General features: G+C 43.1%; 1 protein-coding gene across 2 annotated transcripts in view; it reads left to right on the top strand.

Moving 5' to 3' along the window:
* The window catches only part of CARMIL1 (capping protein regulator and myosin 1 linker 1), a 477665-nt gene that overhangs the window by 327533 nt on the left and 125381 nt on the right, over positions 1-24751 (top strand). For both annotated transcript variants that reach the window (XM_082259259.1, XM_082259260.1), the window contains exons 25-26: positions 5882-6010; positions 6426-6554. In XM_082259259.1, the coding sequence (XP_082115385.1) occupies positions 5882-6010; positions 6426-6554 (258 nt within the window). The remainder of the gene's footprint in view (positions 1-5881; positions 6011-6425; positions 6555-24751) is intronic.

Consider the following 24751-nt stretch of genomic DNA (forward strand, 5'->3'; position numbering starts at 1 on the left):
AGCGATTCACTTTCGAAAGTCACATTCTCATTAGTGTACTAAATACATCTCATTGTTTTGTTATATAAACAAACCTTTCTTGAGAAATGTAACCAAATGTAGCCTTTTTACAGTAAGAGTCCATTCACACTGCCGCGACTTGTCAGGCGACTTGTGTGCCCTCAAGTCGTCCCAAGTCGCTTGACATAACAAAAGCAATGTAAATCAATGAGAGCCGTCTTAATTGACATTACTGAAGTTGCTCTGACTTCAGAAAAGGGTCCTGTACTACTTTGAGGCGACTTGTATCCGACTTGTCCCAATAGACTTCAATGGGAGTCGGATCCTTATCTTATTTGAAGCGACTTGTAATCCGACTTTCCAGGAAGAAGAAGGAAAATTAACCAGGCATTCCCCACATTGCAGCCATGACTACAGTTCCTATATACCATTATCTCTGCCTGGTCTGTGTGAGTGGCACTGGTGGACACAGATAAGTGGCACTGGTGGGCAGTGGTACTGGTGGACACTAATACGTGGCACTGATTTGTGGCACTGATTTGTGGCACTGATTTGTGGCACTGATACGTGGCACTGGTGGACACTGATACGTGGCACTGATACGGGGCACTGGTGGACACTGATTCGTGGCACTGATACGTGGCACTTGTAGACACTGATACGTGGCACTGGTGGACACTGATTCGTGGCACTGATTCGTGGCACTGGTGGACACTGATTCGTGGCACTGGTGGACACTGATACGTGGCACTGATTCGTGGCACTGGTGGACACTGATTTATGACACTGATTCATGGCACCGATTTAAGTGTTAAGTGTCAGGGTGACCGTAGTGTAGTGTAGGGTGAACTGACTCTGACTGTTATGCCAGGGTGACAGAACTCATCCATGTCAGGGTGACCGCCATAAGAAAAAGATAATTTTTCTTAGAATTATTAGTAGAGCAGGGATGGGGCTCCGCTCCTTTTACACTTGGGCACTTTTGTTACAGGCTTTTATTGGATTTTTTTGTGGACGTCTTTGGAGGCAGGCATGACATCTGAACTTCTGTGTAGGGGTATATATACACACACACATATATGTATATATACACATTCACACATATTGGTGTGAAAGGAGCGGAACCCTATACCTGCGCTAATGAAATTATTTGCAGGGATGGTTTTACCCTCCTTTCACACCTATATGTGTGTATTTGTATATATATATACTCCTATACAGAATTTCAGATGTCATGCCTGCCTCCAAAGACGCACAAAAAATGCCCAATAAACGCCTGAAACAAAAACGCCCAGGTGTGACAGGAGCGGAGTCCCATCCCTGCGCTAATAAAAATTCTAAGGAAAGGATCTTTTTTTTCTGGTTCTGGACATGCTACAGAGCTGAAACTTCACAGGTACACGTTTTAGACCCCCCAGACACTAAATCCAAAGAAATCTCTCTTTTTTTTTTTTTTTAATAATTATTTCAATAATTGGCTCTCTATCAAAAACGAAAATTTTTAAGAACTTTTGGAATTAGGTCACAACACATCATATTCTGATTGGCCAAATACAAAGTCGTACAAAGTCATCTATCCTATAAGTAGCTTAAAATAATTCACAAGTTGCGCTGAAAGTCGCGCTAACATGTCGCCTCTTATGAGGCGACTTAGAGGTCGCGGTAGTGTGAACCGGCTCAAAAGGTTTCTTCGTTTTACTGCTAATTCATTAGTACAGTAACCTAAAGCAACCAATTACAGTTTACTTGCTGAAGTCAGTGCGCAAATGATTTTCAATTTGTTATTATGGGTTACTGCACTTAAAGTTGCCCACTTTTTTTACAGTCTTATAATCCTTGTGTTGTAAATTTACCATCCATTATCTAATGTAGGAGCCTTTCTAAACAATGTATTCGGCTTATATGCAAAACGTTAGCTCTTAGCACTACCTAGTTTGTTAGTAAAGGAGATTGAACAATCAGATTGTAAAATGTGTGACCATCTTAAAAATTAACACTTAAACTTGGCACAGTTTTTTTTTTTTTTTTCTGCCAGTGAACTGAACGAGAAACAAACCCAAATTCTCCATCCACACAAGCAAGGTGGATGGAGGAATCCCCTCACCTGGATCCCCCACCATAGCATGCAATGTCAAGCTGCAGCAAGCACAGCCAGCAGAATATTAACATGCATTAAAAAAGGGATTTACTCCAGGGAGAAAATAATAAATCTACCACGTTTTTGCCACATCTGGAGTATTCCATCCAGTTCTGGTCACCAGTTCTCAGAAGAGATGTGCTGAAACTGGGGAGAGTTCAGAGAAGGACATCAAAATTAATAAGGGGACTGGAGGACCTCAATTACAAGGAATGAATACAAGCGCTAAATTTATTCTCCCTAGAGAAACGAGGCTTGAGAGGAGATATGATAGCGATATACAAATATCTTAGTGCAGGTTGGAAATTATTCAGTCTCAGGGAGTGTAAGAGGCCAAGGGGCCACACAATGAGATTGGAGAAGAAGCAGTTGAACTCTCTTCCACAATCAGTGGTGTCAGCAGAAAGTATTGATAGTTTTAATTTCAATAGATTTTTATTAGAGTTTTCCAAGGTACAAACAAAAGAACGAAGAACATAGAAAAACCTTTCATGACACACAGGTCAGCGCGTAACCCAACCCAAAAACAGTTGTGCAGAGGGCATATACAAGATGAACAGAACAAATTGGTCAGGTAACCTGAAGCACAGGACCCCATGGTCCACAGAGATCCCCCCCTCCACCCCCCAGTCTCTCAACACGGCCAGGGAAAGGAGGGGCTGAGCACAGCGGAACAGCGACAACCAGAGGGGGCCATGGCTCCAGTAGCGATGCATACATGTCAGAAAAGAAAAAACATGACAGTTACGTGTCACAGGAGGATAATAACTTCAAACTGTAGGATCAGGTAGAAAAGAAAAAGGGGGAGTGAACAGTTGAGAGGGGGTGTGGGGGGGGGGGGATGCAGGCATTCGACTACGTTAGGGTTATATGTGGCCCATGGTTCCCACAGTTTACTCACTTGGTGATGTTTATCAATAACAGAGGAGAACATAAGCTCATATGAGGCATGAGTGTGTATAGTACCTAGAGCTTCATTAAGTGTGGGAGGATCGTTACCCTTCCAGTGTCGGAGGATGGTTAGGCGGGCTTACAGTAAGATATGAATGAGGCAGTCCTAAGATGAGGGGGTGTGCGCTCTATCCCCAAGGAGCACAATGCAAGGGCAGGCGTTAGTGGACCTGGAAGCTTTAGGGTCCTGGAAATGAGAGAGGAGATACCGACCCAAAACACGTTAAGTCTGGGGCAGCTCCACAGCATGTGGATCAGTGTACCAGCCTGACCACAGTATTGATAGTTTTAAAAGACTCTTGGACGTGCATCTTAGTGAACACAATATACAAGGATATGGGAAATTATTTCCTACACAAACACACACCAACATAGGTCGAACTGGATGGACTATTGTCTTTATTTAACCCTACTAACTATTTAACAATGTATCCATGGACATATATTCTGACAGTGGCACCCTCCCTGATCAGTGGCTGCAGGTGCTGATCAAGGGGAAAATTTTCCAAACCTGTCCCTTTAGTGCCTGTTCACACTATTGCGATGACAGACATCGCATGTGATTCGGAGCGCACTGCTCCTAAAATCACATGTGATGTCTGTGCGGTGCGAATTTAGCCATACAGTTTGTATGGCTGAATTCGCACCGCAATCGCAGTGAACTCGCTTAGGACCCTTTTTTTGGTCCGAAGCAGAATCGGATTGCATGGTGGTTCACACCAGTGCGATCTGATTCCTGTGTGAACTGTCAGATCGCACTGTGATATGCGATCTGATCTGGGGGTGTCGTTAACTTTGAATTGACACCCCACAGCGTATCGCATATGGCAGTGTTCTGCCTGTTCTGCGGATGTGATGCGGGAACATGCAGTAGATTCGCAGTGTTCCCACATCGCAATAGTGTGAACCGGCACTTAGAAGTGTCCATTAACCACTTGCCTACCGTACACTTAAACCCCCTTCCCATCCAGACCAATTTTTAGCTTTCAGCGCTCTCACACTTTGAATGACAATTGCGCGGTCATGCTACACTGTACCCATATGAAATTTTTATCTTTTTTTTCACACAAACTTGTGAAAAAGTTTCTTTTGGTGGTATTTGATCATCTCTGGGTTTTTTATTTCTTACAAAAAAAAGAAAAAAGACAGAAAATTTTGAAAAAAAAAAGTTTTTCTTATTTTCTGCGAGTAAATTTTGAAAATAAATACATTTTTCTCCTTCACTGATGTGCGCTGATGAGGCGGCACTGATAGGCTGCACTGATGGGCACTGATGAGGTGGCACTTATGGGCACTGATGAGGAGGTACTAATATTCCGCACTGATGAGCACAGATAGGCGGCACTGATAGGCGGCACTGATGAGCACTGATAGGCAGCACTGAGAGGTGGCACTGCTGGGCACTGATGGGCAGCACTGATGGGCACTGAGAGGCAGCACTGCTGGACACTGATGGGTGGCACTGATGGACACTGACGGGTGGCACTGATGAGCACTGATGGGCGGCTCTGATGGTCAGCACCATCAGTGCCCACACTCAGTGCCCATAGTGCTGCCAGTCAGTGCTCATCAGTGCCTAGATGAGCAGGCACTGATGGGCACTGACTGGCAGCACAATGGGCACTGATTGTGGGCACTGATGGAGGGCACTGTGGGCACTGATGGTGGTCACATATTATTTTATTTACCTCCTGTTGTAATCAGGGCACTGGTGATCAGTGCCCTGATTACATTCCTCTGTGTCCCCGAACGGCTGATCATCTCTGCTCCTTCCTCACACGCAGTCTCTGTGTGAGGAAGGAGAGCTGGCGATGAGAGATGATCTCATATGTTTACATATGAGATCATCTCTCATTGCATGGGCCGATCACGTGGTAAATGGCCGCTGTGATTGGCCATTTACCACGATCTGTGATTGGCTGTGTCCAAGGGACACGGCCGACACAGATTTTCCCCGATGCGCACTCGCGGGAGCGCACGGGGAGCCTGTCTCTGGGAGGCCGTTTAACCTCCCGCGCTGTAGCTGTCTTTCGGCTATATCGCGGACCGGAAGTAGTTAAACAATCAACTTCTGTCGAGTGTGGAAGCCCACATACTGATCGAAATTCCCTGCTGGACTGGCCAAATTTCAAGCCAGCTCTAGAAAAAGAATGTAGTATTAAATAAGGACTTTGTATGACTGTGCAGAGCTTGTTGGGAGCCTGTAAAGCATGCTGAGAACATTTCTGCAATATAAAGCTATGTTCCCATGTGTACAGTATTCTGTATGCCAGTAAATAGGTTGCATTTGTCCTCACTGTACTCATAACTATTCATGGCAGCTTAGATGATGGAAAATTAAATTGTGTATGTTACTCACAGGGCAACTAAAACCTTTCTAAATGTTATGTGTACTCAGACATGGCTATAGATACAAAGGGTACATCTTAGGGTCAAGAACCACTTGAGACAATAAATGGGTTTCCATTAACCTAGACTTTTAGATTATTGTACTGTACTATGCCATATAACATGAAAGGTTAATAATAGGTGTGTAGAAATGCAACTTTGTATCCGATCCTTAGCTTTTCAAGGTTAAAGCTATAAGCAAGCTGATCTTTTTATTTTTTATTTAGATTAGATTTCTGAGGTTAGTTCTAAAATGTTCTCACATTAGGCTCAATGAGAAATACTGTTAAAAAAAGGCAGTGGAGTGCGAGTATGCAAACTGACCACTCTGAGTCTATATTTTCACAGCGCCTCTGTAAGTCACAAGGTAGTGCTAACAATGTTTTATCTTTTATTAATTTCTAGATGATTGACAGAATTTGTGTCAAAGTCCAAGACCATCTAAACTCCTTGCGAAACTGTGGAGTTGATTTTGTCTTAGAAGATGTCAAGTCTGCTGAGAAAATCATGCGAGATGCAAAGAATTCAAAAACTGTAAGTGCACCTTCTAAAGATTTTGCGGTGCTGGCCCTCTGACTTAAAGCTGAACTCTCGGCTAATGGTGAACAGACGAAATTCATATATGAGAGTTGTTTTACCTGCCCAAATGATTTGTACTTCTGTCCATCCAGTCCTGAGATTTACATAGCTTTAAGCAGTACACCAATAAGCTCATCTCTCTGTCACGCTGTTCTCTCCTCCTATCAGCATCTTTCTTGCACTGCAACACACCTAATTGGCTGCTTGCATTGCTTCTCCTACCTACCTCTTCCCCATTATACAGGCCTTGCAAGAAACGGATACTTGCACTACTTGCATCTGTAGTTCAGCTTTAAAAGTATACAGGGGAGGTTCTAGTCTGAGAATGAATTGGCAACTATATTACTGATATGTATCTGTTCTCTTCTAGCTTTTGCCAAATTTATATCATCTCGGAGGTGCAGCATGGGCTGGAGCCAACAATTTACCAACCCCTATTCAAGAGACCTTAGAATCAATGGCAGGAGAGGTGACCAGAGTTGTAGACGAGCAGCTGAAGGTATGAATGAATTTTTAAAGTAGCCATTTTTTTAAATGTATTTTAGGCTGTTTTATTTCAGAAATGGGAATCAGGACAATTGTATCATTAAGAGTCAATGTCACAATTGGACTACCATTCGCGTGCTCTATAGTGTAGGTTTGTGTAAAAAATTTAGGTATGAATCTGCAGTATAGGTTTCAGCCTAAAACTGCACATTGCATTAAAGACTAGATGGGTAGTGGCAGGGAACCTGGGAGTCTAGCCAATATACCATGATACTGCTAGGATGTAATAGCAGAAATGTTTCTCCTGACTGCCTTTTTTGCACCAAATTCTCATGTTTTAGGTGCATCAATTTCAGAAAGAAAAACTCAGAACAGCATTTCTGGATTCTTTATATTACTCTTGAACATCATTTGAAATTACTCCCCAAAATTTTTTTTTTATCAGGTCTTGTATACATCTAATGCTTGCAAGTATATACTGCTTATGTGCAATTCTATTTATGCTACAGGGGCCATGCATTGAAATCAATTTAGCATTGAGTGAACAAATCTAGCTACCAATAAGTCATTTTACTGAGTCATCTTTACAACGGCGTGCTTTATTTTTTTAGCCAGGCTATATACTAGAAAGAGATAAGTGGGTAATGACATCAAAGTCTAATGCTCTGCCGTATATTCTAATTGCCTATGTTCAATATAGAAAAATCTGCCAACATGGGATTATCTATAAGCAGCCTAATGACCTCATTAGTATAAACGCAATTGAGTGGTGTCATCTGCATAAATAATTTGTGGAGAAAATGAACTGTCTTTCATTTTCCATAGATCATACACTTGTGGGAGAATTATACAGGTCTTTTCATCAATCTCTTATTAATGTTTTCAATCATTTTATTATTTATTTATGGGTTTTTTTTTTAAGCCCATTACAAACCAAGTGTGGTACCTTTTGCAGTCCTGAATGTGTAAAGGGTATATTTATTTGATATTTTTGAACCGTTATTGAATGATTAATGTGTTTATTCTGCAGAATATACGGTCTATCCTTTTTTGAAAAGGAAGCGAGGATGTCTTTCTGATTTGCAATTATGCAAATTATTTTTAATAGAAATGTTTTGTTCGGCTCTGTTTTTTTTTTTCAGGTTAGCAAAGCATGGCAGTGGAGACTCATAACAAAGCTATGACTTACAATTTTGCTTAATAATTCTTTATCATGAATAAATATACATAATCTATCTGCAAGATCAGATAATTAACTGGTGCAAATTGTACTTCTATATGTTGGGATCCATAGTGCAGGATACATGGTCTATTAGGGGAAAGGGCTCTTTCTTGCACTAATTATCTGTTCCGCTTGTATTAAATGGTGTGATATAGGAGGAAATAGAATTAAAATGAGCAGCTATGCTTTTAAATATGTTGTAGGTATCTTGTGGCTTCTTAATGGAGACAGACAATGACCAGGTATTACTGTTACACAATATCATGCCAATTCTTAGACCAAATATAAAATATGAGTGAATAAGGCCTAGAGTGTTTCCTTGCAGTAGAGTCAGAATTTGAGTGTTTGTGATGCTTAAAAGGTCCAGTATCTATCTATTAATTATTTAAAATGGTAGTGTGCAGTGTCTAGACAGGTTGATTTTGGAATGGCAAGAAAGGAAATATAATGCTGAGTAGAGCTAAATAAATAAGGACATGATATCAACTATAGCAGCCGTGATAATTAAGCATTCATCTTATCAAGGATTTTTTTTTTCACTTTTTATTGGCTTTGGTATGCTACATTCCTTAACATAAACTCAGTCATTTAAAATGTTGTATTTAACATAGAAATGTAATTTCCAATTATGTTTTTCCATCTTGAAGTGGTTGTAAACCTCAGACATGAAATATGAGCAAAGCATAGCCCTCTATTGTGTGTACTTGCACTAAAGCCCCGTACACACGTACCGATTGTCGGCCGTAAATATTCGGCCGGCGACCGATCGGCCGATTGTAGGCTTGTTAGTATGATGCTGCCGACAGCGCATTTTCGGCCGAACAGAATCTGTTGTGCAGGCATTAAAATTTTTGTTGGCCAACACCAAAACAGCCGATTGTTCGCCAGTCAGTACAGATTTCGGCCGACAGACAGCAGATTAGCAAGACTGGGCATGCTCAGAAAAGAAAAAAGACAAGGAAAGTTAACCATCACATGACATCACTTCTGCAGTCGGCTGTTGTTGGCCGACAAAATTTGTGTGCAGTCTTTTGCAGTTTTCAACCGACACGACAGCCCTGGACAAAAGACGGCCGATCGTTGGGCCGACTTTCGGTACGTGTGTACGGGGCTTTAGTGTCACTTTTGTCTGCTGCTTCATTCCTCTTATATCTGCATGAATCACTTATAACAAGTTTTTCTGGCACCAAGAGAAAAATGGTGACAGGGAGGGATGTCCAGCTGATTGACAACCTCGGCTCTGTTCCTGTGCGCTGTGTCGAGGGGGGTGTGTCTCTTCCCTCCAATCAGCTGTCAGAGATTGCTGCAGATATACAGGTACAACTTATGTCAGAGGATGTTTTTCGTCTCTCTGTAGCTTTGACAAGATAGGGCCCTGCCCTATTGGTAGCTTGTGCTCACCAGCAGATGAGGCTGCTCATTCTAAGCTCTCTCTAAAATTTTAAAAACCATGTTTACCATTGGACCCTGGTACAGCCAAGTTTTTACTGGCATTTCTAAAAGTTAACTTAAAACTTAAACTTAAAATTTTAAGTTCAAATTTCAATATTTAGGCTGCAAACAAGTACAATATGTAATTAACAATGTGCTTTAAGGTAGATATCAAGGCAAAAAAAATATTTTTCTTATTTTAATTTCAATATAGTAAGTAGCTCAGGGACAGGACTTAGAAGAGCAAGAAATTAGAATGGACAAGCACACACACACACATGAAATTGACTCACACAGTGACACTGACAACACGCCTCCTCCTTCTGAGTTACAGTGACAGTCTCTCTCTCCACGCCAGGTGGTCCCTTCAGTTCAAACAGCACTGACAGTCCTGCTCCTGGCTTGCCTTGCTCCCTTCCCGCAGACCCGCACACGAGGCTCTGGCGGCTCCGCTCGAATCCCTTGCATCATGACAGCACATGACACACTCAGGCACCGCCTCCGCAAGACCTGCCCTCTGCCGGCGCCGTCTGCATACACGGTAGCAGGCACTCGGATGGTCTCTGCTGGCTCCGGACCGAAATTGCGCATGTACCATTCCGGGCCGTGCGTCACAATCTTATTTCTTACTGACAACCTTTTCCTGTCACTGGCATTTACTGGCATGAGAAAGGTGCCTGTTGTTTTTTACTTGCTGCCAGTAAAAATACTGACAGTTGGCAAAACTGCTCCTGATCCTCATGTACAGTTGTCAGTCCTATAACCATTATGTGTATGTTGATTGTGTGTTTTACATATATGGGTATTTCAGTTAATTGTTTTATACATTTTGTATAAATGTAGTTTTAAAAAGTACGCCTCACTCTCTCTATTAGTTTGTTAAATACAATTACTGATATCAGTTCAAGGGGATCTACTCTTTTTAATGCTGGAACCTGTCCTTTGCCTTGAATTGTTTAAACTGTGCAGCTTCCATGTACACCTGAGTTGCCCTGACAGTTGGGTATAATGAACATTTGCAGTGCAATGTGGATGTTTTGTTTCATATTGGGCACAGTAGGTAATTTAAAAACCTATAAAGAAGAGAGAACAGAGCAGCGCCACCTGAGTGTAGTATTAAAACAATCCTTTATTGGCATAAAAGGTAATGCACTCACATGAGTAATAGGAAAGCAGGCTTTACAGCAAGTCATCCGATCCGCGGCAGGGGAGGCAGGAGAGGTGTAGACAGCCCTGGGTCCTGGCTGTGTCGGTGGCTTCTGACACTTTCTGGTGTCCTGTCGGCGTCACAGCTTCTCCCTCATCACATCCGGCGGAAGCGCGGGGTGGTGCTAGCGTTCAGGGCATGCATGCCCCTTCGTCAGGCATTGCCTAGAGACCAAAGAAATCTCCCTCTTATATGGATAGAGCTAGAAAGAGCCAGTGTCATCAGTTGTCAGGGAGATGGGGGAGCGGCTTGGAACAGATTTAAAAACCTATGCACTGGTAATGGAATAATTGGGGTAAAAAGTACATTTCTGAAAAAGCACACATCCTTCCAATAGGAAACCAGCCAAATACTATAATTCATTTTTATAAATGTTATTTCAAAATTACCACTATGATCTAACTGGTTGCTGTAGGGACTCCACATTTCCTACCTTCCATTTTCTGTCCAATGGCTGCTGTCATGCTTACTTCCAGATTAATAAGACTAGCCTGAAATGTGACAATGTGTAGTGTGTAGGGATGCACCAATACCGGTATCAGTATTAGTACCGATACCAAGCATTTGCGTGAGTATCGGTACTTGTGCAAATGCTCCCAATACTGAAACCAATACTTTGTGGTGCAATTTGTGTCAATACAAAATGAATTGGCGCAAAATGCACTGCAAAGAATCGCATGCTATTTGAAAAGGAATGCAGTGCAATCCACTGGAGGTGCTTACAGGGCTGGAGATGTAGAGGCGGTCTTTCCCTAAGCTGACGTCACTTCCACCCTATACCCACTGGGTCCTGGAACTTTTCTCCAGGCCAGTGAGCCCCTCCAGAGGCCGTGATTTGGACCGTGAAGATTTTGCATTTGACCAGATATGTACAGCCTTGGCCAAAAGATTTGAGAATGACACAAATATTCATTTTCACAAAGTCTGCTGCTTCAGTGTGTCTTTGGATCTTTTTGTCAGATGTTACTATGGAATACTGAAGTATAATTACAAGCATTGCATATGTGTCAAAAGCTTTTATTGACCATTACATTAAGTTTATGAAAAGAGTCAATATTTGCAGTAATGACCCTTCTTTTTCAAGATCTCTGCAATTCACCCTGGCATGCTGTCCACCAACTTCTGGGCCAATCCCTGACTGATGGCAGCCCATGCTTGCATAATCAATGCTTGGAGTTTGTCAGAATTTGTGGGGGGGGGGGGTTTTCTTCACCCCCCTCCTACAAATTGTCCACAAGTTCTCAGTGGAACTTAGGTCTGGGGAGTGTCCTGGCCATGGACCCAAAATTTTAATGTTTTTTTTTCCCCAAGCCACTTGGTTATCACTTTTGCCTTATGGCAAGGTGCTCCATCATGCTGGAAAAGGCACTGTTCATCACCAAATTGTTCTTTGATGGTTGGGAGAAGTTTCTCTCGGGGGATGTTTTTGTACCATTCTTTATTCGTGGCTGTGTTCTTAGGCAAGAGTGTGAGTGAGACCACTCCCTTAGCTGAGAAGCAACCCCACACATGAATTGTCTCAGAATGCTTTACTGTTGGCATGACACAGGACTGATGGTAGCGCTCACCTTTTCTTATCCGGACAAGGTTTTTCCGGATGCCCCAAACAATCGGAAAGGCGTTTCATCTGAGAAAATTAGTTTATCCCAGTCCTCAGCAGTTCAGTCCCTGTAACTTTTGCAGAATATCAGTTTGTCCCTGATGTTTTTCCTGGAGAGACACCAGGCTGTCCTCCAAAAGTCTTCACCTCACTGTGCGTGCAGATGCACTCACACCTGCCTGCTGCCATTCCTGTGCACACTCTGCACTGATGGTGCCCTGATCCTGCAGCTGAATCAACTGTAGTAGATGGTCCTGGCACTTGCTGGACTTTCTTGGGCACCCTGAAGCCTTCTGTACAAATCCAGTAAACATTTATTTTTTTTATGGGGATTAGGATTATTTTCATGGCAAAGAGGGACTTTGCGATTAATTGCAACTCATCTGATCACTCTTCTTAACATTCTGGAGTATATGAAAATTGCCATCATAAAAACTGAGACAGCGGACTTTTATAAAAATTAATATTTGTGCCATTCTCAAAACTTTTGGCCATGGCTGTACTGTGAGTTTTAACATTTTTAATAAACTGCCCACTAGATGGCGCTTTTCCCTTTTTTACACACACACACGCACACACACGAGCAGTGGAGGAAATCGCATGCGATTCAGACAGGAATCGCACCGAAATTCCTGTTCAAACTGCATGTGATTCTTTGCAGTGCAATTCGCGCCATTTTTTTTTTTGTCTTGATGCAAATCGCTCTGCAAAGTATTGATACTCGGTATTAGCGAGTAATTGACCAAAAGTATCGGTACGTGTACTCGCCGATAAAGAAAAACTGTATCGGTGAAACCCTAGTGGTGTCTATACATACTTGCATACAAAATATAGACTGGTAGGATGTCAACAAATGTAAAAACTCATTTAGGTTATTATAAATACTAGGATGCTTTACAATGACCTAAGGTTAATCAGCATTTATGTTTGAAATGTCACAAAACATGTCTCAGTTAAGTGAACATTAATTATATCTCTGCTCAGTGGGCTCACTGGAGCTGCCTTCTTTCCCACATGAAGAAATTTGCATTACAATTAAATCAAACAATGTTAATGCAAATTAGTTGATACGTTAAAATACTGCAAATTTAATTTGTCCAGCCTTTAAGAAAACAAATGTTACTGTTCCAAAAGGAAGGTCTCTAAATATGTTCTTCATTTTCTAGGAAATCTTCATATGTACAGCATGAAAACATAACTTAAAACGAGAGGGATGGATATATTCAGACTATTCTGCATTTTAGTTTAATTACAACAAGATCAACCTTGTTTTTGATCCATTAAACTATATACTTATTCTCCAATACTAATCCAAATACTACACATCCATTCTTAGAGGCCCTGTAATTTATTTTTCGTGAAATGGTTTCTTTCTGCCTCCATGTAACTCCCTCTGTGAGCTCCCCATCTTCTCTGTAGGTTCTAGGTTTTGTAGGTTAATATGTTAGAAGAGGGTGGTGTGTTTTTTTTTTTTTTTTTTTTATATATATATATATATATATATATATATATATATATATATGTGTGTTCATATTTCTGGCAAATGGACTTTCACTGATGCAATCAGCATATTTTACACACGCTGGGTTATGTTAATGCCCAGTTCTGCAGTGGCAGTGCCATCCTCTGAATGTTAAAAAGGTTTGACTCACAGTGAGTCCAACTCGCTCAGAGCATAAGTTAAAAGAATGGCCTACTCAGGACCTACTTGCTCAGGCTCTCAAGCATGAAACATTTAAAGGTGTAAAGTATACATTAATTATTGTGTCTAAAAAGGCTGCTAAATTTTGTTTACATATGTCCAACTGTGCAGCTGGTTTTTTCATTTAACACCCTGTTTAGACTGCGGTGACATGACTTGGTGGGGCGACCTGTGAAGCCGCGGTGCAAGTCGCCTCCAGGTCGCCCCAAAGTAGTACAGGACCCTTTTTCTAAGTCGGAGCGACTCGTGTCGCTCCTATTAGAACGGGTCCTTTACTATTCAATGGCGGGCGACCGACCGCGACTTGTCAGGCGACCAAGTCACCTGACAAGTCGCGCTAGTGTGGATGGAGTCTTAATGTTTTATTTTTTTTTTAATTATTACCAAATTAAAATGTGGAACAGTAAACATCATATGGTGAAAAACAATGGTTTCAATTGCTTATAACATAACATTCTACTTTTAACAAAAGTTAATAACTGAAAAATGACCATGTACTTATCTCTTATATTGTATAAACCATTTATATCAAAAGGGAAGTATTGCATATTTTCACATAGTTTGTTTTTATTCCAGAATTTTACCTAAAAATAATTTTTAGGTGACTTTCACATTTTTACATGTACTTATTACATATTTGTAATAAATGTAGACATTAGAAATTGACTCTTTTTGGCTTAGTACAGTGATCTACAAACTGTGGCCCTTTGTTAGCCTTTATCTGACACTTGGGGCACTATTCCTCCCACTGACACCAATATTGGGGCAAAATTTCTATCACTGACACCAATGACGGGGCACTATTCCTCCGATACCAATAATGAGGCAATATTCATGCCACTGATATTAAAGATGGGGCACTATTGTTCACACTGATATCAATGATGGGGCACTATTCCTCCCAGTGATACCAATGATGAGGCACTATTAATCCTCCTACTGCCCACAGGCACTATGTAATTTTTTTGTGTTCCAAGTGATACAGATTATGGGGTGCTATTCATTGTACTGATACCAATGCCTGGACACTGTTCCCCCCACTGATACAAATGATGGGACACTATTTCTCCCAGTGATACCAATGATGGGACACTATTTCTCCCAGTGATACCAATGATGGGACACTATTCCTCCCAGTGATACCAATGATGGGACACTATTCCTCCCAGTGAAGCCAGTGATGGGACACTATTCCTCCCAGTGATGATACCAATTATAGGACACTATTCCTCCTACTGATAATGTTGAAGAACTATTCATCCCACTGATACTGATTGGGCACTATTCCCCCACTGACACCAAACATGGGAGAAGGGGGGCACTATTCCACCAAGTGATACCAACGATGGAGCACTATTCCTCCCAGTGATCCCAATAATGGGGCCCTATGCTCCTACTGCCTTCAGGCACTATGTACTTTTTTTACTCCCACTGATACCAATGACAAGGCATTGTTCATTCTACCAATACCAATGATGGGACACTAGTGCTTCCACTGATAACAATGATGGGGTAGTATTCCTCCCACTTATACCAGTGATGAGACACTAGTCAGTATTTCAGATACCATAGAAAAAAAATAGGTTTTGGTAACTTGGTAGTAATTATGTTTAGATGTACATCATTGTAGGATTACTCTCCTAGCAATGGCACACACTTCATATAGCATAGCCATGTAGCATCCGCAGGCGAGAGTCATTCTGGATAAGAAAAAACATAAGCTAATCTAAATCTTCTGAGGCCCAATACAAATATGTCACATATAACCATGTACAAAGCCTGTACTGAGCCTTTACCACAATATGAAATACAAATAACACAATCCAAAGTAAATAAAGCCGGTAGAAAGGGAAGGAAATAAAGGGAGATAAGTGAAGCTCAGCACTAGTCTCTCAGTAAGGTAGCGCTATGCATGAAGATTTACCCTAAGGCAAGCCCTCTTTGTAATTCCATAACTGCCAAATTTATTATGTTGTTCAAGAGTGTCATGTAAGCATGCTGTTTGGTTCTCCATCAGTTCAACATGTACCGCTAGAAGGGATGGGGGTTGTGTTTTTTTCCGGTTCCAGGCATTTAGCTGCAGTAAGGCTCTGTGTGTTAATAGTCTAGCATTTTTTGGAAAGGCTGCTGGAGGTAAGCCCAAAATGAAAAATTAAGGAAGAAAGGGACTTCTTGAATCGAAAATGTGGTGAAATGAGGGCATGAACCAATTAAAAAAAAAAAAGGCTTAATAAATGGCCACTGTCAAAATATATGAAAAAGAAAGCCTCTGCCTTTTTTACATCTCCAGTAGTGATCCCTGGCTGTTGGGTGGATGGAGTGGGGAAATTCTGGGGTTTCATACCAGATAAGTATCTTATTAAGGTTTTCTTTATAGAAAGTACTAATCAAACTTTTTGCTGCCTAGGACCAAATGATTTGCCACACCTCCATAGACTATTCTTGCAGAATGACCTCCTACTTACCCATGGAGGAATGCTTTCCTGTATTTTGCAAGGAATAGAAATGTATTTACTATTTTGTAAGTGTCTAATTTTAACCCTCTTTGTAATGGGCCCATAAGGGCGCTTCTTTCAAAAGGAGTAAAAACAGTGTTTTTAAAGCCTAAAGGGATTGTAAAGGCAGAACGTTTCTTGATCTTAATGCATTCTATACATTATGATAAAAAAGCCTCCCCCCCCTAATACTTACCTGAGCCCATCTTTATCCAGCGATGTTGCAGGAGTTTCTCAGCTGCCCGGGACTTCCCCCCTATTTGGCTGAGACAGCAGCGTGGCGCAATTGGCTCCCACTGCGGTCAATGGATCAGTCAGCTAATCAGAAGAGAGGGGCGGGGCCGGGTCAAGGCTCCATGTCTTAATGGACACAGCAAGCACTGCTTGCTGTGGGGGCACTCAACAGGAGGGAGGGTCTAGGAGCACCAAAGTGGGACCCGAGAAGAGGAGGATCCAGGCCACTCTGCAAAAAGAGACTTTGCAACCACTTTAAACATGCATCAAAAACCATATTTCTCTCAACCTGTCTTTAAATTCCCTTTAAAGTAAAAGCACTTTTAGTGCCGGTTCACATTTCTGCGATCACAGAGATCTCATGTAATTCGGAGCGCACTGCTCCTAAAATTACATGCGATCTCTGTGCGGCGCAAATTCAGCCATACAGTTTGTATGGCTGAATTCGCACGGCAATCGCACCTAACTCGCACAGGACCCTTTTTTTTGGTCCGCAGCAGAATCGGATCGCATGGTGGTTCACACCAGTGCGATCCGATTCTGTGCGAACTTTCAGACCGCACTGCGATATGCAATCTAATCTGGGGGTGTCGTTAACTTTTAATTGACACCCCCAGCGTATCGCATGTGACAGTGTGAACTGGCAGGGGTGCGGATGCGATGCGGGAACACGCTGTATATTCACAGCGTTCCCGCATCGCAGAAATGTGAACCGGCACTTACTTTTTTACATCATGCTAATAAAGCCAGAACATCAGCAATGGAGATCCAGCATTTTTTTTTAATTGGATCATTTTTATAAGGTTTTGGTGTGCACAGAGCATGTAGTAACACAATAAACACATTGGGGTTTGTTTTACTACACCCACAAGTGCACTTCAAGTGCAGTTACTGTAGATCTGAGGGGAACGTGCAAGGAAAATTAAAAACTGCATTTCTCTTTCATTCATTGACGGACACAGCTCCTGGTATTCATAACCTTTGGGTTATACTGCCCTCTACAGGAGCAGTCCCAAGGGGTATACTCCCTCTCTGCTATAGCCACTCGTTTTTTTTTTTTTTTTTTGTCTAGTCAAGAGTAAGGACCTAGTTCCTTGCTGGGATTTTAGATAGGAATTTTTTTCCTCCTGGATTTTTCCTGTGAGGTCTACAATTAACTGCCAGACTGGGCAATGGGCTGGATAACTAGATCCAGTGGTAACCCCAGTCTGGCTAGCAAGCGCATGCAGACCTCAGTTCCACACTAGGTCGGCCGCGACATAGCCCCACTGGACGGGGGCTGGTCTGCGAGTTAAATGCCTCACAAAGTCGCATACGACCGGGTACCTGATGGGGGCTCCTGCCAGGGCCCCCGGGCCTCCCTGCATCTGTCCTTGAGGCCTGGTCTCCCAATCCTGGGTCCCTGTATGCCTCGTGGTGCCGTAATTTTGTTGTAGCCTGTGTGTTCAGTGCAGATTATCCTGGTGGCTTCAGGTGCTTGTCTCTGTGGGTGTTGAGTCTGGTGGGGTCCGCTCCCTGTCTGCTGAGGATTGATTGGTGCTTTGTGCCTGGTGACCAGGTGGTGCTGCCAACGCGGTGGGGGTTGTCCCTTAGCAGCGTTTTACACTTTTTTGTGGGGTCACCATGATGACTCATGGAGTCTTGAAGCACATTTCCCCACCTAATCCCCTCCTTGAGGCTGCGAGGCCCGCCGGGTCCCAACCATCCATCCAGGCACTGACGGCGGTCCTGGAGTCCCTTGTGTCCCGGGTGGAGGTGGCTTGCGGGCGATGGGCTAGCAAAAAGTGCCCCCCGCCTTCCCCTGCCTCATCCTGAATCTGATTCGGCTGCCACGGATGCGGGTCACCCTGCTGGGTCTGCAACCACTCACCTGGAATCCAAGTCTGTGACCGCGCACGAAAAGGCGCTGGTGTATGCACTGATTGTGAGACCCTGAAGATGGAGGACACAGCTGAAGCTGCGACAGAGGCACAGGTACCCTTTGGCACTCACAATTCCTGATCGGCAAAGGTTTTTTGTTTCCAGCCTATTTTGACAGAATTGTCGCTAAAGAGTGGGGGTGACCAAAGCATCCCGTGGGGTCCCGAAGAGTTTTACTAGGCGTTACCCCTATGAGGAGTCCCTTCTTATGAAGTGGACTGTGCCGCCGGTGGTGGACCCTCCTGTTTCCAGATTGAACAAGGCAACCATAATTCTGGATGAAGAGTCTCTGGCTCTTAGGGATCAGGCTGACCAGAAGGCAGAAGCTGTGGCCTGCCATATGTACACTCTGGGTGGTTCGGCAATGAGGTCAGTATTCACCATTGCCCTAGTGTTGCAAACTCCTGACTGAGTGGGCTAAGCTCTTACACCGTGACCTGGAGGGGGAACAGCTCCCCCTGCCTTTTCCGAGCTGGCTGCAGTTAATCTGTGATGCCTCTTTGGATGCCGCTCCCCTGATGGCTCGCCTCTCTGTTTTGGCGGTGGTCCTTCGGCGTGTCTTTTGGCTCAAATGCTGGTCTGCGGATCAGACTTCAAAAAAGGCTTTGACTGATCTTCCTTTAAGGAGATCTCCTGTTTGGAACTACCCTGGATGACATCATTAAAGGTCTCACGGAAGAGTACTTTTCTTCCACAGGCTACTAGGGGCAAGGAAGCTCGTTGTAGATGTGGGTCCTCCTTCCCAGCTCATAAGAAGTTTTTTCATCCCTCGTAGTCGACTGATGAGGGCTCAAAGCTTTTCAGGGCCTCTTCAGGAGGATCCAAACGAACTTGGTTTGGCAAGCCAAGATTGGGTGTCACTAGACCCACAGACAAGGCTCCTTCTGCATGAAGGTGCGCCCTCACCTGTATCGGGGGTGTTGGGACGTCTTCGCTGGTTTCCGGACCCATGGACTTCCTTAGTTCAAGACAAGTGGGTCCACTAAGTCATTTGGTCCAGCTACAAAATCGAGTTTCGCTCTTGTCCCCTGACAAGGATCTTTCCTTCCAATTTGTGCCTGTCCCCAGACCGCTTACAGGGCCTGTTTGGGGCGGTACAAGACCTGCTCCTTCAAGGGGTGATTGTCCCTGTTCTGACTTGGGAAGGTTTTCAGGGTTTTTACTCAAACCTGTTCAGTCCCCAGGAAGGAAGGAATGCAAACTGCGTCCAATCCTGGACCTCAAGGCGCTAATCTGCTTTGTGCGGGTACAGAAGTTCAGAATGGAGTTAATTCGAACGGTGGTGGCATCCCTGCGTCAGGGGGATTTCCTCGCATCTATCGATATCAAGAATGCCTACCTTCACATTCCAATATGTGCCAGTCACCAGCATTTTCTCCGCTTTGCTGTGGGAGAGGAGCATTATCAGTTTTTGGCGTTACCCTTTGGTCTCGTCTCTGCTCCTCGGGTCTTCACAAAGTGTTAGCCCCATTGCTAGCCCTGCTACGCCAATGGGGAATCGCGGTACTGGGCTACTTGGACGATCTCCTTCTGCGAGCAGAGTCTCCCTCTGCTCTGGTGGACAACCTGGAGATTACAATACGAACTCTGCGGGAGTTCGGCTGGATTCTGAACCTTCAGAAGTCTGATCTGGTTCCGTCCAAGAAGCTGGACTATCTGGGTCTGACTCTGAACTCGGCCTTAGCCAGAGTGCTCCTTCCTCTGAACAAACTCCAAAAATTGCAGACTGCAATTCGCCTCCTGCTGTCCAACAGATGGTCGTACCCCTCGACTTGAATGCGGGTGCTGGGCCTGATGGTGTCTACCTTCGAGGCAGTGTGGTTTGCACAGTTCCATATGAGGTCCCAGAAAAGGGAGATTCTGACCAAATGGAACAAGACTGCCCAAAAATCAGGAAAATCAGATCCGGCTGAGTCGGGGGACGAGGGAGTCCTTGATATGGTGGCTTCCATCTTCGGCGCTTCAGCTGGGAAAGTCCTTCCTCTCCTTGTATTCAACAATGGTCACCACGGATGTCAGCCTGTCAGGCTGGGGAGGCATCCTCGGCAAGCAATCTGCTCAGGGGATCTGGACGCTGGAAGAATCCAGACTACTGAGCGATCAGACTGTGTCTGGATCATTGGACGGATCATCTGCAAGGTTTTCCAGTGTGCATTCAATCAGACAATGCCATGGCCATCGCTTATGTCATTCATTAAGGGGTACAAGAACTGTCCTGGCGGCTCTGGAGGTAGCTGGCATTCAAAGGTGGGCAGAATGATTAGTTTCAGCCCTCTCTGCCGTACACATTCCCGGGGTTGAAAATTGGCAGGCAGATTATCTCAGTCAGCAGACGTTGAACCACGGGGAGAGGTCCCTTCACCCGGAGGTGTATTATCAGCTGTGTCTCCGGTGGGGCACCCCGGAGGTGGATCTGTAGGCATCTTGGCTCGACAGAAAGGTGCAGAGGTTTGTGGCTCGGTCAAGGGATCCTCTGGTGGACGCCACAGGTGGTGGCTCTGTGGGGTCAGTATGGGCTGATTTACACCTTCCCTCCGCTCAAGCTTCTGCCCAGACTTCTATGCAGGATGGAGACAGAAGGGATTCTGGTCATCTTAGCGGCTCCAGACTGACCTCACCGGGCTTGGTACGCCGATCTGGTGTGGCTGGTCGCTGACGTTCCTTGGAAGCTTCCTTTCAGGGAGGATCTTCTATCCCGCTTTACAGGCACTGGCTTTGACGGCTTGGCTGTTGAACGCCAGGTACTGAAGGAAAGGGGTTTATCTGAGTCAGTGATTCATACCCTGTTGAAAGCTAGGAAATTTACTTCTAGGAAGATCTACCATCGTACCTGGAAGACATACATTGTGTAGTCTCTTGGGGTTCCTCCTCACTCCTTCTCGGTGGCTCGGATCTTAATCTTCCTTCAATGGGGGTTGAACAGAAATTGGCCTTGAGTATCATCAAGAGTCAGTTGCTGGCTTTGGCTGTCTTCTTTCAACGACCTTTGACCACACACTCCATAATGTGTTTCTTCAGGGTGTCTTGACATTTGCTTCCTCCAGTGCAGGCTCCATTGCAGCCTTGGGATCCTAATTTTGTCTTCTGCAGAAGCCTCCTTTTGAAAATATTCAGGAGATTCCCCTACTTATATTGTCCCAGAAGGTGTCCTTTTTAGTAGCTATCACTTCTGCGCGCAGAGTGTCGGAACTGGCAGTGTTATCCTGTCATTCACCTTACCTGGGGATTCACAGGGATAAGGTGGTTCTTCGTCCCTGTCTATCGTTCCTTCCAAAGGTTGTCTCTGACTTTCATTTGAATGAAGACATTGGGTTGCCTTCCCTGTGTCCCAGGCCTAAACATGCAAAGGAAATTGCCTTGCATGCCTTAGATGTGGTCCAGACAATTAGGGTGTTACCTGGAAGCTACGGAGTATTTCAGGAAGTCAGACTCTCTCTTTGTGCTCACAGATGGACCTCGAAAAGGGGTTGTCTGCTTCCTCTGCGACCATTTCCAGATGGATCAGACAGACAGTGGTTCAGGCCTATTACATCAGGGGTCAGGTTCCTCCTTTCCCTGTCGAGGCGCACTCTACTAGGGCGCTTAGTACCTCCTGGACCTTCCGTCATCAGGAGTCAGTGACGCAGGTTTGCAAGGCGGCCACCTGGTCGTCGGTGCACACTTTTACAAAGTTTTATAAAGTGGATGTTTTGGCATTTGTAGATGCTTTCTTTTGGCCAGTGACGCAGATTTGCAAGGCTGCTGTTTTAGAGGACCTGATCTTCCTTGAGGGTGTATTGTTTTTTCAGGTGGGCTCCGGTTGTTTAGTTGAGCCCCTGTTGCCTGGTTGGCTAATATTTAGTCTTAGCAAATTTTTTGGTTGTTCCCACCCCTCATGTTTAACACTGCTTTGGGACGTCCCAATGGTTATGAATACTAGGAGCTGTGCCGTCAATGATCATCAGAGAAATGGATTTTACGGTAAGTCAAATATCCAATTTTTTTGCTTGCACATGATTAGATTATAGAAATCGGCAGAGCTTCCCTGCATTTCAGAGCTTCCCTTCAGATCTAGAGCAACTGCACTTGAAGTGCACTTGCAGTGTACTTCTAGTGCACAGTATAATTGCCTTTAGTAAATCAACCCCAAAGTCTGCTGGCACAATATACAGAGCATCCAATGCAAGTTCTATTGCTCAGTCATATCGGAGAGATTTAGATTGTCAAAACAATAGCAAAATAAATCAAAATATCACAGAGCATACACTTTATCTGTATTTGGCAGTATAACAAATCTGCTATATTCTTAACCAATCTATTGCTCAGTTGTGCAAATGTAAAACTCCAAAAGTACAATAAAAGGGAGAGTTTCTTCCATTAATCTGTGTCTGCCTTCTATTAATTCTTGTAAATCGTGGTATGAGATATATGACAGATTATGATGCTCATCTGAATTTTACAATTAACAAAAACATGAAGCTCTTTCAGGGCAAAAATGAGAACATTTGCTGTTCTATCAATACATGTGGATCCAGGCCAGTACATCCATGAGATTTAGCAATTTTAGCATCTTTGTTTTACTGTCTGCAGCAAAAACCTGCTCTGACTTGGGTGCTCTTGCTTGTAAATCTATACAGTACATACAGTATGCATAGCTAAGTGTGCTGACAAATTCTCTTTATTTGAAAATCTTTTAAAAATTAGGGCATATTAAGGACATATACTGTGTAATGTTTTTAAACGTATATTTTACCATCTATTTGTTTATTATTTATATAGCTTCAGCAAATTGCATAAGTGCCATGCATTGAGAACTGAAAACAAATCACAATTTCTCCTTTTTGATTGCTCATATATGTATGACCTTGAAGGTGTTTTCTGCTTTCTGAAAGAAGAGATGGGCAATGTCTCACCCTTATTAGACCTTATTCAGAAATTGAAGAAGTCGAAGAAGTCAATTTATGACATCCCATCTATTGCTAGTAGTATGTCAGAGTATTCCTGATTCAGAAAAATGCCCAAGAACACCTGCTGGGAAGCCGATCACCACGGCTCCTTGGCAGTGAATAGGGCTAATGGTAGAAGAACAGATGGTAGGAAACAGTCATTTCCACCTTGTGTTTCCACTTATATTGCTTAATGTTCAACTCTGGGCATAAAAAACTTTTATTAAAATATATTCCTAAAAAGTCATAAAAACTATAAATCCACTTTATGTACACCAAATATCCTTGCCAACCCAAATATTAGCTCATGTAAAGAGGCAAAGTGCAGCAGTTAATCCATAGTGGGTTCCTGCACATAGCTGGAAGAAATACAAAAGACACAAAGATTCAAGTAAGAATACACATGACTCCTGTATTTATGCAATATTTGTTTAGCCCAAGGTTCAGCTTTAAATTAAAGAACACCTTAAAACACAACCTCAGAATAACCTAGTGAATGTTATTTGTGAAGGTTGAAATATACTCAGAAGTCTCAGTCTCAGAAGATGATGCTGGTGTGTGTGTAGAGAATGATTACATGCATAATATTTTCTTTGTTTAATGTATAATTTCTGACATCGAAAAACTGACTTGCATGAGAAATTATTAATGTGACTATACATCGCCCCTAACCTCATTAATCACCAAGGGATACTACTATTTGGAAAATTACCCATTCATGTCACATAGAATCTGACCCCTACAAATGTCCCAGGCATTCTTGCTGAGGAGCCCTCTTCAAAGCTATGCAAATAGACTCCTCTTCATATCAAAGGAAATAGAAGATTTCAATATCTCATACCCAAAAAAAAATAATAATCTCAGACCTGTGTTTTTCTTTTTTTTCTACTAACACATATAATAAGTGAGATGTTGTCATTGTTTTACCTACAGGAGACATGACATGAATGCAAACCAGGAGCTGCTTTAGAATTCTTACACCTTTTTTTTTTTTTTTGGTCTAATAATTTATCGCGTATATCTAACCTATGTTGTAAGATCATTATTTTAGTGTTCTGAGATATGTAGTGAAATATACAAGTGTTATCTACTGTTCACCTATTTTTTTTTTTCCTCAAAATCTCCATCCCGCCACTAAAAATAACACTTTTTGCACATGCATATTCTATAATATAACCAATTCTGTGTCATAAGGGCTTTCCAGAAGGGGTGAACAGCAGAAGATGCCAGTTTTGTGATTAAAAATGGCTCCCTATTAGTCAGTGCTGGAGAATGACAGTTTGTAATTTTCATTGTCAATCATGAGCATAAAGTATAAGATGTCAAAGAAAAATCTTTTTATTTGTCTCTTTGCTCATTCTATCTCAGTGTGTGCCTTTCAGGGAAAGATGTTATAAGTACATATCTTTGCGTCTTGATAATGAACTGACAAACTTTTCGAGGTAGTCTATGTAGCTACTCAACTAGGTATGAC

The sequence above is a fragment of the Pelophylax lessonae genome, assembly GCF_965119305.1.
Source record: "Pelophylax lessonae genome assembly, chromosome: 5".
NCBI classification, from domain to species: domain Eukaryota; kingdom Metazoa; phylum Chordata; class Amphibia; order Anura; family Ranidae; genus Pelophylax; species Pelophylax lessonae.